Source organism: Botrytis porri (genome assembly GCF_014898465.1).
Source record: "Botrytis porri strain MUCL 3234 chromosome Unknown BPOR_009, whole genome shotgun sequence".
Taxonomy (NCBI): Eukaryota; Fungi; Ascomycota; class Leotiomycetes; order Helotiales; family Sclerotiniaceae; genus Botrytis; species Botrytis porri.
Genome location: NW_024066083.1, coordinates 1,943,345 through 1,960,726, shown reverse-complemented (window position 1 = coordinate 1,960,726; position 17,382 = coordinate 1,943,345). Strand labels below are relative to the sequence as shown.

Genomic DNA, 17,382 nt, shown 5'->3' with positions numbered 1-17,382 from the left:
GGAGTTTGTGACGATCTTAAACCTCGGCTCGGATATTCGCTATGGGACCGTGTATTTTATTCCATCATCTCATAGAATTGCCACAGCACCATGCCAAGAACTCGAACTCTACCGCACTGTCCACGGGTATTCTCAAACAAGCTTGATGGGATGGATCTCGAGTATCACGTGGATATCCAGCCCTCTTGCAACTGATGAAACAGATGGGAAACGACGACAGTCCAAGCCGTTGGTTTAACTACACAAACAAAAACACAGATTGATCAGATAGCACCCTTACGGCTTTGCTTACACTTCTTTCTTCAGCTTTATAGTGAATTCAGTCCCCCTCGGCAGTCTGAAAAGCCATACATCAGACGAACGAGCGTTTGCTTAGGGATAGGTATGGCTTGATATCTACCGTCAAGACCCCTCTCATTCATATGCTGCTTACTTTCTTATCCGAAGCAACGTTTATCTCTGAGAGTTGTCGTAGCTATCATGGAAGCCAAAGCTCTTGTACGTCATACCCATTAATCCTAGTGATGGAACAAGTCATTCTGATACTGGGGCTAGGAAACGGAGTTGAGCATTGAAAAATGCAACTCTAAGGAAGAAGCTCTGAAAGTCTCTATCGCTGCTATTGAGTTGTATATTGAAATTTCGAAGCAAGTACTTGGGAAGGCCGAAAAGGCAAGGATCAACCGAAAATGCAAGGCATTGATGTTGAAAGCGGAAGAGATCAAGAAGTCATCCACTTGGCCTATAAAGCCCGCGTCAATCTTCCTGAAAGCTCCAGTATCTGAACGAACTACGAGTAAACATGAAGAGATTATCTTGCTCGAAGGATCGAGGCTGAATGGATTTATTTTCCCACGGTGGACATCCGAGCCTGATGACACGATATTTGAAGCATCATCATATACGTATGTAGATAAAATAGATGAGTATACTGAGACCGTTTACTGACTCCAATAGAGATCCTTCTGAGCTAAAGCTTTCCGAGGATCAAATTGAAACATTTGCAGGTTGGAAGAGACCTCACGAGAGGGATGATGTTCCTTCTCAGATGTTGAGAGATGTGGAAAATACTGATATTCTGATGAATGCCTCTAAAGATATTGATCTGGTCCAGGATATAACTACAGATTGTTCTGTTGTAGCCAGTCTTTGTGCAGGAACAGCACGTGCTGGAAAAGGGCATAGCAAGGTATATGCATTTTCGACTGTCATATTGACCATACTTCAAGTTTACTGACTCTCTCTGATAGGTACTGGATACCATTCTGCGCCCATATGACATCAAAAAGCAGAGACCGAGATCATCTAAAAATGGAAAATACATACTCCGTCTTCAATTCAATGGCTGTTATAGAAAAGTCACAATAGACGATCGGCTACCAGCTTCAAGCTCAGCTCGCAATCTTCATGTCGTGGACAGAAATAACCCTATGCTGCTATGGCCTGCACTAATTGAGAAAGCATATCTAAAAGTGCGAGGTGGCTATGATTTTCCAGGCTCGAACTCTGGCACAGATTTATGGATAATGACTGGATGGATTCCTGAGCAAATATTTTTACGGAGGTATTATATACCCGTTCCCGGGGATCAAGCTATACTGACCAATGATTGATAAAGTGACGAGATCCAGTCCGAATTACTGTGGAAGCGTATTTATAAATCTTTTGAGTTCGGCGATGTCATGATTACATTGGGAACTGGTAAGCTGACCAGAAGAGAGGAGGCTGACTTGGGCCTGGTTGGTGAGCATGACTATGCTATTCTAGACATGAGAGAATCTGGATCTCAACGCCTATTACTCGTCAAAAATCCCTGGTGTGATGGTATGGCTTGGAAAGGCCCTAGACGAAGCCCAGCTCAGGAGGAACCAGGAGATAATACTTGGACGGAAGGTCTCCGGGAATCACTGGAAGCGTCTGGCACCGCGAGAAGTTCCACCAAACCAGGGACTTTTTGGATGGCATTTGAGGATGTGATACAGAATTTCGAATCTTTGTACCTCAATTGGAATCCTGGACTCTTTCGTTATAGACAAGATCACCATCTCTCTTGGACAATTCCGCATGTTAATAACATCGGAACATTTACACAAAACCCTCAATATGTCGTTCATTCTGTTAAAGGGGAAACTGTCTGGGTATTGCTTAGTCGGCACTTCACCACAGAGGAACACGATATTGCTCAAGGTTTAAATACACAAAGCATCACATCAAAGTCCCTCGGCTTCATCAGTCTTTACGTCTTTGACGCGTCCGGTCATCGCATCTACTTAAGCGATGGCGCTCTGCACCGCGGTGCCTACGTCGACTCTCCCCAAACTCTCGCGCGATTCGAGCTACCCGCAAACACCTCATACACAGTTGTAGCTGCGCAACAAAATCTCCCTCTCCCAAAATACTCCTTCTCATTCTCCTTCTTCTCCCGATCTCCCCTCACCATTTATTCCGCTCCCGACAGTCACACCTTCAGCACCTCTCACCCCGGCTCCTGGACAACCCGCACAGCAGGCGGCAACGCTAGCTCTCCGTCCTACCCCTCAAACCCTCAATTCAGCATCACCATCACAGAACCAACTGATATAATGCTCGTCCTCGAAGCAGACAAAGAAGACATCGCCGTCCACGTAACCATGATCTGGGCCTCGGGACAACGCGTCACCGTCATCAATTCCCGCGACATCGTCGGTGGCTCCGGTGACTACCGCCGCGGCTGCGCATTGGCAGAACTCCACCACGTAGCCGCGGGCAAATACACCATCGTCTGCTCCACCTTCCAAGCAGGCGAAATCGGAAACTTCACCCTGCGCGTCAAATCCTCGAGCAAATGCGAGATCCGACCCGTCCCCGCCGAAACCGCAGGCAGACTCGTCGCCACCCTCCCCACCCTCGTCTTCCAAAATGGCATCGATAGAATGCTCGCCCCCATCACCGTCCCTCGTCTCACCCGTCTGCGATTCGTCGCGAAAACGAGTCTCGAAAATAGACCGCCGTCGACGAAGTCGAGACCCAGCCTCAGAGTGAGTATTGAGAGGGGTCAAGGCCCGAATAAGATTCTGCTGGAGTCGTCTAATGAGGGGGAATTTAGCGATGCGCCGGCGGGCATCCGCACGAGGGAGATTGATATTTCGAGTGAGATGAATCGCATGGGCGGGATTTGGGTGGTGGTGGAGAGGCTGGGTGGGAGATTGGGGTTCGATGAGGTTTTCGTGGAGGCGTTGAGTGATTCCAAGGTGGAGATTGGGGTTTGGGGGACGGGGGATGGATAGGAGACGGGGGTAGTTTTTATGTATGTATGTGTATGTATGTTTCTTTTTTTAGTAGGACATAAGAATAAATACAAAATTCATCTTTTATCCTGCAAGTGATTGAAAATTCACATTTCAAAACACAAGCTCCACATATATACACAGATATCTAGAGTCCAAAAATTGCTCTCTTGAAGAATTTGAAGTTTGAGTATAAACTAGGTGGTGGGTAGTAAGTAATATGTATAGACATGAAATTGAAGAATTTCACTATTCAATCCATCCATCCATCCATTTACGCAGTCAAGCATCCAGTCATCCACCCCTCCCATCCTGCCTCCTTCCACCCCTCCCATCCTGCCTCCTTCCATCCCCACATCCAATATCCAATATCCAAAATCCAAAATCCAATATCCAAAATCCAATATCCAAAATCCAATATCCAAAATCCAATATCCAAAATCCAATATCCAAAATCCAATATCCCTCCTCCCCAAAGTCCCCTTCCCTCCCCGCTCCCCACATTCTCGCTAGGTGAGAAGAAAAAATCAATTCCAAAAAAGCCAAGCCAACACAGCAATGACCAAAAAAAAAAGAAGAAAACCCCCTAAATCCATTTCTGGTATCAAAAAGTGCCTCCCACTCCCACTCCCATACTCCAGTTATCCAATCCCATTCAATTCAAACCATTTCAACCATTCAGTCCATTCAGTCCATTCAGTCCGTTCGAATCCATAACCATCAATTCATAAAAAATTTCTGCGCGCTTGCCATTACTGGTGTGTAGATAAAAATCAACCCAGCATCCAGTATCCAGGAGAGGAAACGCAACGCAAAAACGCAAAAAAGAACAAGACCTCCCTCCCTAGTGAAACACCACCACTCCACTCCACTCCACTATATGACATTTTTGCCTTTTTGCAAAAGAACTTGCAAATGCAAATGTAAATCATCAAGCGTGAAGAAAAATAATCCGACCCATATATAGATGAAGTGATAGCTAAATTCTTCAATTTTTCGATTTTTGAATCCCCTCTCCCTCTTTCTCTCTTTCTCCCCTAACTATCACCACCCTACCTTATCCAGCGGGTTTCAATTGCCACCTCTACGTCTCCTGCCTTTACTCGGACCTTCCGGTCTTTGCGCGAGTACTTCTCGTAAGAGGGGGTCGTCTTTATCTTTATCTGTGTGATGTGCTCTTACATGTCTATGTTTGCTGCAAGTTAGAAGAAGATCGAGATGTTTAATTTCCATTTCTCACAGAGATGTGAGAATTATGAAATTATCAATCCACATTCAAAAGGCTCCCTCTACCCCAATTTCAAAAAAGATAGAGAAATTCAAACATACCTTTGCAAATTATCCGGCCTTGGATATTTATGTTCTCTTTCCGGACAAAAAGGACACACATAACCCGGACTATCATGAACCAAGCCATGTCTAATCATTTCATTTTTCCTCTTGAATCCCTTTCCCCCCTCGGCTCTCGAACATCCTCTGACCGTACAGTAATGCGGTCGATTGGAAGAATGTACATTTGCATGGGAATTTAATAAATACTATTTTTATACAAGATTAGCATCTTAGAGTTTAAGCACCTTTTTCTACATAATATTTTTTATTCTGAACATCCGAAAATCCATCAAAAGCATGATCTCATTCGTACCTGTGTTTGAAACGGCGCAGCATTACACCCCGGATAAGTGCACTGATACCCTCCAATCTGTGGATTCGTAATCCCATCTATACTCATACGATCAATGGCCATCGTAGCGGGAGTTGAAGCCGATTGATCGGTACTGGGCGTTTCCGCATTGCTCCCACTGCTATAGTCCGCTGCCATACCGTATGGACGCCCTTCAGACGTTGAATGTCTCCTCGAATTGTTCGTCGAAAATTGATTGAATAAAGGTCCCGAGGGGGACATAATATCTCTCCGAAGACCATTTGGAGAGTTAGCTGGTGATGTTACTCCGGGTCCAGGAGGGAATCGCGAGATGGATCTTCCTGGAGATTGGGGGTACGAAGTTTCATTGGAACTGGGTAGTGGTTCCTCGACAAGCTGTTTCAATGATTCAGCTATTGATGGTAGTTTAATATGTTGACTCCCATTGCTATTTGTAGAGCCGGATTGAGGTGGAGAGTGGAGCATAGGTGGAAGACCTCCAGGATCGTTAGGTGGGGTAGAATGCGTTTCCTCTATGCTACTTCCCTGTACCGTAGCATTTTGATATAATTCATGGGATATGGAATGTAATCTGGCTCTCTCTATATCTATAGCATCCTGTGCTTGCGATTGCGTTTGTGAAATTGTATTGGCATTGCCATTTGTGGGTACCTGATCAGCTTCAAGAGCTTCCCCAGTGGAACCCAGCGAATTATTCCGAGACTCCGGAAATGTGCGCTTTATCATATCAACTGCCATTTGGGCAATGTCCAGATCAGCTGCTCCAGGAGATATATCACGTCCCGGGATTTCCACCGCCGTGCCTCGAAGGGGACTTTCATCTTCCTCGCCCTCATCTGAAGGCAGAGCCTCATTTCCAGCATACTGCGCAATGTCAGGGCGTTTCCCTCCACCCATCAAACCCACGAGTACAGCGTCAGCCTGACAAGCGCGACTTTTCGGTCGTTTCTCCCCCCTGCGTCCGTCCAGACCGGCTTCGGGACTGATGGGAGGAGGCGGATGAACCTCTGGGGGAGGAGAGGGTCTGATATTAATATGCATCGGTTTTAATATAGGACTATCGCGCGGACCAACGTCATCGGGATCAAAGTAGGTATCTGCGATCTCGGTCATGATTCCATTGAGCCACTAAACGTATCGCATACATTGAACTGCTCGGCAGATACCGATTGACTCGAGAGTAGCAGAGAACACAGCCAGACAATGTAAATCGGATTGCATGAAGAATCGAAGAACCGAGTGGGATGATAGATTCGTCGAAAATGAAGGCCGAGGCTCGAATCGTTTCTAGGACCTGTCGACTCGTTCTTGCCAAAGGATAAATTTGACTTCCCAGGTTGCGATTATATTGCGCGAGCTTCTAATCGTACTTTCCCCGGAATCGCTCAGCCGATTAATAATATTGCTGACCGAGGATGGATAATAAAATATACACAGTTGAAATTAGAAAAGAGGTAAAAGAAAATTATAGTATAAAATATGGCCAAAATAGTATGGATGAGTAGAGAATCCAGTGAAGCGTGCGAGATCTGTATAGAAGATCCGGTAGATCTGCCCAAGAGCTAGCTTCGTTGATTACTTCAGACGACTGTAGAATTAGCGCAAATCTGGAGCCCCAGAATCCCCTCTTCAATGTCCCATATGTATTATTTGTAAAAATTGCATAATATGTTTAAACATAAAAGATTGGAGGAAAGATCATAAGTCTACGAGAGTTGCTTGTTAGATGTTAGATGTTAGATGTTAGATATTAGATGTCAAATATCAAATGTCAAATGTCAAATATCAATGTCAAATATCAAAAGTTAGACTAGACAAGAAAAGACACCACACGGCAAGATAGACAACTTGGAAGTGTATAGAAGAGATAAACGTAAGAGTAGCGGTGCGGTAGAGTCCTTCCTTCCCCAGGAAACAAATGAGGGGAGAATTAGATTTTTATTATCTTTTGTTTATCTTTTATCTGGTCATGAGTGGGTGAATTGGGCTGGATTTGGATACGAATGTACCTATCAAAGAATACCTACCTAGACCAGATTAATATTACATTACAGCTTTTTCAAGTATTGCGTACCTTATACCATTACTATACCTAGGTACATACATGTGTTAACTGGGGCATCCTCTGGTGTAATGACCGGCAAAGCAGTCGATGTACATTGTACCTAGGTAGCGTGGTAGTGTGGTAGCTGTCAAATCTATCAAACCATATCTGCGGCCAGCAGAAAGGGTTCGCAATGCGGAGTCTCTTTTGCTCGATCCATACATATAGTAGTAGTAATAGTAGTAGTAGTAGTAAAGTCTTAATCGATTCAGTCTATCTATAGCTAAGCTATGCTGACTATGTCCATAAATATATACTACTACAATATATCACAATATATCTTCCTTGCGGAGATGTGATTAGAAAGGAGAGTAGAGCACGGTGATGGGACAAGAAGCATTAGCACGTGAATGACCAAGTACTCAAGGTACCGCATGTATAGGTAGGTACATGTAATCTAATTTGATCCAAAGAACTCGCCATCTATTTTTGAAACCTTTCGCATTCTCTGTAACCTACCTTACATATCAAAGAAGGCAGGCAGTGCGTGCCGGTAGATTCTCAACCAATCTTGCCAGTATGTAGCTAGAACTAGACAACAGATCATCAGCTTGTATAGCGCAATGGTTCTGTTCGGATAGATAGACATATATCAATATTCTTTCGTGTCTCCTCCGTAATGTCTGTAATGTTCTTCGGTATGGCCGTCACTAGAGCACTCCATGGCCCGGGGGAAATCTAGAGCACTTTTCGTATACCTCGGAAGACTGACCGAGTATATTAGTCAATCCGTACTACTGTGAATACATAGCAGTGTTAACATCATGTTCATGTACCTCACTCAAGTAGGCGTGGTGTATGTGTGGCTTATCCTCATAGGTTGATAGGGTAGCATTATGATTTACGCCGCTGAAGAGCGCCGCATTGTAGTATTCGTTTGCCGAGAAGGGAAAAGGGAAAAGGAAAAAGGGAAAAAGAAAGAAGGAAAACAAAACGGTTATTGATAGTATGGACCATCTCTTTACCTTTGCCCTCTTTGCCCTCTTTGCCCTCTTTACCCTCTCTCACTCTCTCCCTCTCTCTTCGAACTAGATTCTCAAGTGAGCAACGAAATGCGAGTAGTACCCGGCCACGCTGACATGAACTTTCCGGCGTGGAATTACCTAGCCAATTAGATCAGAAGGCTGCACCTAGGAATGAACGGCTGTTGTTAAGTTCGAGAATTGAGGCTGTACTTGTCTTGGTTTTTTCAGCAGGGGGGGGCAGACACAAATGAAAATGCTTCATTCTTTCAAGGTAGAGTTAGGTCAAACTTCAGAAATATCTAACCTAGCTCGTAAGCACATACTCCGTACAGCATCGACCATGATACAAAGACGAATGAACATGAGGATGAATGAGAATTCATCTTATTCATCGTTACATTGAGTTCGAAACTACTTCCTTCACCGTGTCAAGATAGGTAGATAGGTACTCGAGTAGAGAGGTAGGTATCTCATAATGCTCACTATCCCATCCTATTCATCCCTCTCTCATATTCTCATCTCCCATCTATTCATCCGTTTTGAATGCTCACCATTGAGGTAAATACCACATAAATACCACATAAATAACAATGTATAACAAATAACATAACTTACATATAACATAACATATAACCTATCACCTAAGTTCTAACCCCGCACCTCAACCTCAACCCCTCAACCATTCATTTATTCAATCCCCAATCCAATCCAATCCAATCAACTGAACCCCCAAACTCTCAAACTCCCATCTATACATTCATCTATACATCCATACATCCATCTATACATCTATACATCTATACATCTATACATCCATCCATCCATTCATTCATTCATTCATTCATCCACACAAATTACAAAACCCCCCTCTCTCCTCTCCTCTCCCATCACCCTTTCCTTCTCTCCCACTCTTTACTTACTTACCTACCTACCTACCTACCTACCTACAACCTTACTCCGTACAACCAAATCATTATCATAATCATCATCACAATCACAATCATAATCACCAGTGACATCCAACCCACACCCACCCACACCCAAACATGCGGCTAAACCCACCACAATACACCACAATACACCACACCCTCTGCCCTCCTCCCCTCCCCCCTCACATCTCACAAACCACCACTATGAGCCGCACGCACGCACGTACACACCGCACAACCCCCAATCCAATCAATCAATCAATCAATTAATCAATCAATCCAATCCAATCCAATCCACGAATCTGCAGCGTGCATCTAATGAGATACCGGTACCTCATCCCTCAAGCGCAACATCGAACGAGCCATTCATTTCCATTTCCATTTCCATTTCCAAGTAAGCATTTGGTCTATTTACCCTTACCAAATGTTTTGAATTACTTTCTTTCTTTCTTTCTTTCTGTTTGTTTTATCTCGCTTTTACTTAGAGATACGTGGGTGTGTAGATGTAGCTAGATATGAATGTATGTAAGATTACACATGATATTCGTTACAGATCAAATAGATAAATAATATCTATGACAATAACTTTCCAAGTAACTCATCACATAAACCGATACACCTAACTAATTCCTCCCTATCTCCCAAACTAACCCCCCTTTTACCACATCATACCACGCGATACATCCCATCCCATCCCATCCCATCCCATCCCATCACAAATCATTATCTCCCTTCCCTCCCCCCCTCAAAAAAAGAATCAAGAAAAGAATTAAACCAAGTTAAACATAACCAGAACCAGAACCACAATCTCCCTCCCCTCCCCTCCTTCCTAAGGAAACCTAGGGAGATCAAACCCCAACCCCAACTCCAATCCCAACTCCAACTCCAACTCCAACTCCAATCATCCCACCCAGTGTACCACTGTACCACTGTACCACACAAAATAACGAGTGGGATAGTAGTAAAGTAATAAATAGTACGCGAACCTCTTAAATCAAACAAACTTACGTAGTACAGTACAGTACAGTACAGTACATACAACTTTAAAATTGAGGCGATACCCGCGACTCACCTAATCTAGCCCGCTGCATCCTAAAATTTACCTCAAGGTAACTGAGGCTAAATTGGTTTCAATGGTGATTGTCACGTTCCAATTCCAATCCCATGCAGATAGATCATCTACACATGTTCAACAATTTTTTGGGTTTAAAATTTTACGAATTTGAGGCTTACATACAATACAATGCAATGCAAGCTTACAACATGCATATGAACCCTGAACGCCATTGCCGCCTCCAACTAATGCTCCAACCCAAACCGTCATTATCCGATGCCAACCAGAACTCGCGCATGCCTCTCATTGCAATTTATCAATATAGATTCTATCTCTTACTTGATTCCTTGATGTTCTCTTACTTCCCTCCCATATGCTCTTCTCCCCGAACAAAGCTCGTACTGTACACATCTCCCCATGCGGCTCCTAAGGCCATTTACATATGTTCGATAGGTTCTTCTCTAAATCTGTAAATCAGCAATTTCCCATACAAAAAGTCACTCACGGGTACCGATGACAGTTGCAGATATACAAGACAAAGAAGAGGAGTTCCGATCAAGATATAATGACGGGTGGATGATATGAAAATTTAAATTGAACTTACGGCAAGAGCTCATCCACATCACGAACGACACAGGACTTCAAAGGAGGTCGGACAAGGTCGTTGAACAAGAAAGTTCCGTACACAAGTAATACGAAGCCAAGAACTTGTAACCACTTGAAAGTTTCCCATCCTAGAAATAGTGATACAATCCAAATAAAGAGTGTACGACAAGTGTCGATGGTGGACCTAGATGTGGCGCTGACTGTTCTGGTTACGGAAAGTCCAAAGAAATTGAAGCCACTGAGCGGGTTAGCTAGAAAGAAGACATAGATAGAGTGAGGAAAATTACCCGATGCTAATCATGATAAGCACACTTGAGACTCCAATGGCTTTGTAGTGTGTAATTTGTCTCCATCCTTCAACAAGATCGAAGTATCCATATCTTCCCGCTGCGGTTCTACCGACTGCAAGATGGAGAATGATCATACCGAAAATCGTAACTCCAAACCCGAAAAGACCCTCCCAGCCTACAACCTTGAGAGGTTCCAGAGCATAATTTTCCAGAATGTACTCCTCTAAAACGAATTGAGAAGCAGTAAAGATTTGAGCGCCCGCAATTAGAAATACCCCAATAATAGCGCGTAGGGCTTCTGGTGTTCTGGCTTCTCTTGCGGCTAGCTTTAGTGCGTCGTGTACAAGCGCTGTTGAAGACGGCGCAGCTTTGTCGTCCTGGTAAAGAGCTCCAGCCAGACCAACAACAGCGACTCCAAGGACAACAGTCACCAAAGCGAACCATTGGAATAAGTGAAGCCTTCTTTTTAGAAAGAGTACACTGAAAATTCCAACAAAGAGCACCAAAGCCCCTCGAGTCATTTGGTAAATTGAGGGGACTACAAACAAGAGACCGACGTTCACTAAGAAACGATATTAGTAACAGCAAGGTAAATGTGACTTGTGGACACAAATGCTAATGAATGAAACATTTGGAACGTGGACTACTCACTCAAAGTCGTTCCACAGATATCACAGATAGCGGGTAAGGCCAACAACAGCACTCTCCATCCCACCAATGGTAACCTGTTTTCATCCGCATCCATTGCCTTTGCAGTCGAATTTGTCAAGATGCTCGCTCCATCGTTATCTGCGGCCTCTCCTTCATTTGTATCAACTGCTTCATAACCATTCTCTTCGGGCTTTGCGTTCTTTGCGAAATAGCGGCGATAAAGAGAGAATGCCCCAACAAAGAGCCAGCAGCCCATTTCTCCAACGAACATTTGAGCCGTTTGTATGACCGGTTGTTCGAATAATGCTCGTTTCTTAGGATCGGGATTGTCGCAATTCCGGACGCAAACATTGTCCTAGCTTATGGTTAGCAGATAACAGAAACAAATTTGAAGCGTATACTAACTTGATATTTTGTGAGAAGTGTATTGCAAACTCCCGTCACCAGCATCATGGCTACCAGGAACGGTATGAGCACTTTGGGGCTGATCGCCATCTTGACGATATGTGATGGACAGACCGACGGAGGCGTATGTGTATCTAGATCAAGGAACCATTTAGTTTGACAAAACTACAACTAATCGCAAATTGTCATTCACAGGTCTAATTTCCTTATGTTGCAATGCGATGAAATAAATCGAGATCAGAATCCGATATATTTTGTATTTGTATAATCCGTGGTGAGGTTGATTACTCTTTGTCTCATGTCTATTGGGGCACGATTAGGAGCTAGGTTGGAGGCTGGAGCTTAAGGAAGGAGAACTCGGGCGGTGACGGTTTTTGGTTTAGCCGATGACTATCGGAAGCTCACTCCCCTGCTTTCCATCACAAGATCATTTTCTGACTCAAGCCAACAACTGAATCATCAATTACTACGAAGCATCTACCTAGTATCTTTCAACATGTCATAAAGTGCATGAAGTCTATAGTGGAAAGTTTAGCTCAATGATATTAAAATCTAAGTAATTTATGAATCATCCATTGTCACATCTCATGTAGGTAGGTGTAAAACAAACACCGACGTCAAGAATCACCACCTGCTAAGAAAAGCATTCGAGCGTTAATGTATATATAATGAAGGAGGGAAGATGTCTTTTTTTGATTCCGTAATGCGTCTTGAATCATGATACATGAATGTACAACTACCCATTACCCCTAATATCCCATGGGCTATTCAGTTTATACATCAAATCGGGTCGTAAAACATAGACACGTAAATGCTGACCAGCCAATTCCACTCCCGAGTATGTGAAAGAGGTAAATGAAAACGGATTATTGATACACTGCTTGTAGAATTGAATTTTGATAACTTTTACGCCGCCCAATGCTAAATTTTAGATTTTGTACTCCGACCCTATGCCTTATTTACCAGCGGCGGCCGCAGCACCCCCTCGTCGCTTTGGGTTACTTCGACCAGGTCGTTTCTTGTTTTGGTTGCTTTGATCGCTTCCCTCAATGAATTTGAGAAGCTCATCAATGCTTCGCGAATCGAGTCCCCTAGGAGCGTCTCGACCAGCAGCAGCCTCAACAGTTTGGCCGATTTGGGGTTGGACTTGAGTCTGTCCAAGAGTGACACGAGGAGAGACTCGGATTCCTCTGTTTCTGCGGGCTTGAACATCCTTTGCGTGTTTGGCAATTGATACAGCATTTTGAGTAAGCTGTTCAAGCCATTTCTCTGCTTCCTTGGTGTTCTTGTCCTCTGCACCTAACTCAGTAAGGAAGATGTTGTAAGACTCGCGCATACGGTTGACAGCGGATTTGGAGTCTTGATCCAATGCCAAAGCTTGAGCCAATTGGAAGAGCAAGGTTGCAGCATTAATAGAATGCTTTCCGTAAACCTCCTCACAAATTTTGAGGGATGCTTCAAACCATGTGCGAGAATCGTGATACTCCTTCAAGTGTTGCAGCATCACTGCAGCATTGTTGATTGTTGTGATAGAGTCAGGATGGTTTGGACCATAGACAACCTTCCACAAATCCAAAGCGTGCTTGATGTATGTCAAAGCCAACTTGGTCTCTCCACTCGCGTGTGCAATGAGTCCAAGGTTGAGATAATTCAAAAGTGTCTCAGCATTGTCAACACCTAACGTTCTCTCGGAAACTATAACAGCCTTGCGGGCGAGTTCCATAGCAGCCTCCTTCTCGTCGAGTTGATAATAGAGCATCGACAAAGAGTTGTATACTCTCGCCACTTCAGGGTGAAGAATGCCATAAATCTGCTCGTGTAATGACAAAGATTCCAAGAGTAATTCTTGACCTAGCTTCTTTTGGTCTTGTAGAAGAGAAATACGTCCAGCCTCTAAAGCTTCTTCTGCAAGGGAGCTTCTTGGAGACGCCTCTTTGATGACTGGGACGGTGTTAAGGATATCATCTCGGTTGAAGGTGACAGGCGATGCGGCATTTGCAGATACAACAGAAGTAGGAGAGGCTTCACGGGCATTCTTCTTCTTCTTCTTGCCGTTGGTGCTCTTTCCGGTGGGGGTCGCGTCCTTTGTGGCCTCGCCATTAGTTGCCGGTGGAGCTGCAACAGCTTCAGTCTGCGATTGCTTTGTGAAATGGTAAGACTTCATCTCCAATTGAATACCAAGCTTCAAGGAAACTTCTCGAAGAAGTTGCAAATGTTTGATACCTGCAGTCCATGTAGAGTCTAGGGTGTAGCGGAAGCGACGGAGAACTTGACCTTCAATCTCTTGTTTAAGACTCTCTGGGGTAACCTCCTTGAACTTCAAATCTGCCTCTGGATAGAGCGCAGCTATGGCCTCATCCACATCTGGTTTTGGAGCTGCGTTCAAATCTGTGCCGAGCAAGCAATTGAGTAGATGCGCAATACATGAGCTCGTCAAAGGAATAGGGAGGTAGCGGAGATAATTGCCAGCAACATGCTTGAATGCTCTCGACACCATCTCTTGAACCGCCAAAATGCGTAGGGATTCGAGTCTCTTGCCATCCGCAAGAGTAGCAACTTGGCCGAGGTATCTAAGATTGATACCACGTTTATGAAGGAGTCTGCTCAAAGACTGTCCATCCATAGGGAAACCAACATCACCTTCCTTAAGATCCTTCACAAGTTCAGGTAACACTGTCTTACGCAAGAACTCACAAACCAATCGAACTTGTTGTTCGTCCTCGGCAAATTCGGCCTTCTCTTCATCAGTTTGTGGCTGCTGTCCACTGAAAGCATCTGGGTTCAATGCAAACTTGAAATCGCCAATATCAATTCTTTCCTGATCAGGCTTGCTGGGTTCTGCAACCTCATCCGATTCGCTCTTCTTGGCCAATTCTCCATTCTCGGTTGGCTCCTCGCTTTTAGCTGGCTCCGATGTCTCAGTTGCAGCTTCGATTTCCTTTCCTTCGGTAGTAGGCTCAACGGTTTTCTGAGCCTGGCGCTTACGTTCCAATTCGCCGTTTACCCATTCGCGCATCTTGACTTTCCAGTAAGATTCGACCAATTCAGGTCGGATAACCGTCATGCGATGTGGATATGCGGATTCACTCGCCGCATCGGCCTCCTTGGGGCTGTCAAGTGCGGTACCAACTTCCTCCATCCAAGTGATGTCCAATGGGGTTACTCTGTACAAATCAAGAACGTACTTTCTTCCGTCAGTACCCAAAAGACCCTTAGTTTCGATACTGCCTTCCAGATCATGACGCTTTGCATCTTTGTCCCAAACTGCATGCTTTTTGACTTTCAAGGCCTTGGAAAGCTTCTCGAAAACAGACACAAACTTCTCATCCGATGCGACAATGTCCTTGCCATCTACTGCACCATAATCGATTTGGTTCTCGCCTGGGTCACGTTGTTTGAATATTCCTGGCACAATACTTTGTCCAACAATACGCTTTCCAAGATAGTCAACAACTACAGTTCCTGGAGTAAACAAGCCGTCGATATCCAATTGGTTGACCATACGGACTCCCATAACATCCTTGCCTACTGCTGCTCTAGCGGCCTCATCACCACCCTCTGAGGCAAAAGTGCCCACGCCGTCGGCTCCAAAGGAGAAGAAAACGTTATTGTAGACGAAAATTTGGGCATCTTTACCTTCTGTTGGGTTAAGAGGAGCTATTTCACCTCTAGCAACTAGAATCGCACCACGAGCTGCGGCATCGTTGTAATCAGCGAACAACTTCGAAGTCAATCGCTCTCGGAAAACACGATCCTGAACGGTGTCTTTTGGTAGTTCTCTAGTAGACTGAAACTCTTCATTCCAATCTCGCAAAGTCTCGCTATTTTCAATACCAGCAATTAAATAATTTTCTTGAGTGCGTGTTATATCAGCTTGATGTGCAACAAGGGGTGCCGTTGCTGATGGTACAATCCAAGGGTTTGAGGGAGTTGCATTTGTGATTTGGAATGTAGCCAAAGGTTCTTTAGTATTGTTGTATTCCTGAAGGCTCTTGAAGGATTCCTCAAATGATGGAGACAAATCACTCAGAAGTGCTAAAAGTGAGTGCGCGGAATGGGCTTTTGGCGCCGATTTTGGCGATGGATCAAATTTTCCAGTTGAGGATTTGTTCACGTAGAAGCCAGATACGTGAGATGTGATCTGGAATTGCTCCCCCTCGTTTGTAGTGACCTGTAAATAGAGCAGATGTCCCTTCTGTCTAAGATGATAGGGTGGGGGATTCCAAGGAGAGACTGAAATTGACTTCACAGTTTTTGGCCCTGGCTCTTGTGCTCTTGGTAGAAGGGTCGAGAGATTGCCGGAGGTTTGGAAGTCAAATCCAACCATTGGATGTGACGGAGCTGTACTCGTGCCGTTTTGACTAGATTCCTTTGATGTAACCGAATCGAGTAGCGAAACTCCTGAAATAATACCATTCAAGGTATCGGTACGATCCCCGGCAGCACCAATAAGCTCCCGCACTCTAATAATATGTATTCTCGCTTCCTTCTCAGTATACGGGTCCTCGACCAAGTGTATTTCTGAGTCCGCCGTCAGGCCAGGGACCTCGGATATCTGAACGAAATCATTTATTCTCTCTCCCTTGTGCTCGAGATGAAAACATGAGTACTGGAAGGTTCCGGGCAGCTCGATTATTGATTGGCGAACATCGTGTATAGCTTCTTGAGAAGAGACCTAGCTATCTGAGCATTGAATCTGCGAATATTGTGAGGGGTTTTCACTCACGATGATCTGAATTTTATGGGGCTCGCGGGGAAGCACCACAGTCAATTGAAAGACTATGTTCTCGCATTAGCATAAAATCTGGATAAGTCTTTGAACTGCCAACTGATCCTACCTTCACCGCCCGCTTCCCCACCATCTTCTTCTTCATGGTCAACACCATTAGTTATAGCAGTTTCTTCAGTGGCAAGCTTTTGCGAGCTGCTTGAAACATCGGTAGGGGTTTCTGAAGACACTGAATGTTAGTGGATGACTCATAATTGGCCACACATTGCAAAGAAAAGATCAATTGAGGTAAAACTTGAGTAAATATGTATTTTGAAGTGCTCTTCGAGTTCTATAAAGTGCTGAGGGTGGCTTACCAGAAGTAGTGTTGTTAACCTCATTGCTTACAGCCATTTTGTACCTTGAAAAGCTCTCTTACGTAGGTATAATACAATAATAAGAGAAGAAGGTACAAATCGATATTCCAACACAAGAAATGGCAGGAATTCAAAAAAGAATTTGTTGATTTTGTTGTACAAACGGAGTGTAGAGAGAAAAGAAAAGAAAACCCCTCTTCTGTTATGGATGAATTATGTGCAAGTGAAGAATAAATTTGTTCCATTTTCTTCAAATCCAAAAGGGAAAGTATAAAATTTAGTTGAATGCACGGAAAAACCCGGCCCGGTCCAGTATTATGACAATCCTTGCTGACATCACCACCGCAACGGCATTTTGTTC

The 17,382-nt window shown here is 44.2% G+C and overlaps 4 protein-coding genes across 4 annotated transcripts; 1 reads left to right on the top strand and 3 right to left on the bottom strand.

The window, feature by feature from the left end:
• Window positions 1-110: 110 nt before the first annotated feature.
• On the top strand, window positions 111-3,266 carry EAF01_007368 (uncharacterized protein; the record flags this gene model as incomplete). Its single annotated transcript, XM_038915623.1, has 5 exons — window positions 111-498; window positions 556-905; window positions 958-1,189; window positions 1,251-1,564; window positions 1,619-3,266. The coding sequence occupies exons 1-5, from the start codon at window positions 481-483 to the stop codon at window positions 3,264-3,266; spliced, it is 2,562 nt and encodes an 853-aa protein (XP_038769261.1). The 5' UTR covers window positions 111-480.
• A 1,071-nt stretch (window positions 3,267-4,337) lies between these two features.
• EAF01_007367 (uncharacterized protein) lies at window positions 4,338-6,045 on the bottom strand (the record flags this gene model as incomplete). The annotated part of the gene is made up of 3 exons (XM_038915622.1): window positions 4,338-4,452; window positions 4,596-4,804; window positions 4,912-6,045. 3 exons carry the CDS (start codon window positions 6,043-6,045, stop codon window positions 4,338-4,340), a joined length of 1,458 nt encoding a protein of 485 aa, XP_038769260.1.
• A 4,375-nt stretch (window positions 6,046-10,420) lies between these two features.
• EAF01_007366 (uncharacterized protein) lies at window positions 10,421-12,026 on the bottom strand (the record flags this gene model as incomplete). The annotated part of the gene is made up of 5 exons (XM_038915621.1): window positions 10,421-10,445; window positions 10,589-10,828; window positions 10,878-11,442; window positions 11,532-11,886; window positions 11,937-12,026. The coding sequence occupies 5 exons, from the start codon at window positions 12,024-12,026 to the stop codon at window positions 10,421-10,423; spliced, it is 1,275 nt and encodes a 424-aa protein (XP_038769259.1).
• Window positions 12,027-12,891: 865 nt separating this feature from the next.
• EAF01_007365 (uncharacterized protein) lies at window positions 12,892-17,058 on the bottom strand (the record flags this gene model as incomplete). Its single annotated transcript, XM_038915620.1, has 4 exons — window positions 12,892-16,611; window positions 16,663-16,715; window positions 16,775-16,885; window positions 17,022-17,058. The coding sequence occupies 4 exons, from the start codon at window positions 17,056-17,058 to the stop codon at window positions 12,892-12,894; spliced, it is 3,921 nt and encodes a 1,306-aa protein (XP_038769258.1).
• Window positions 17,059-17,382: the final 324 nt, after the last annotated feature.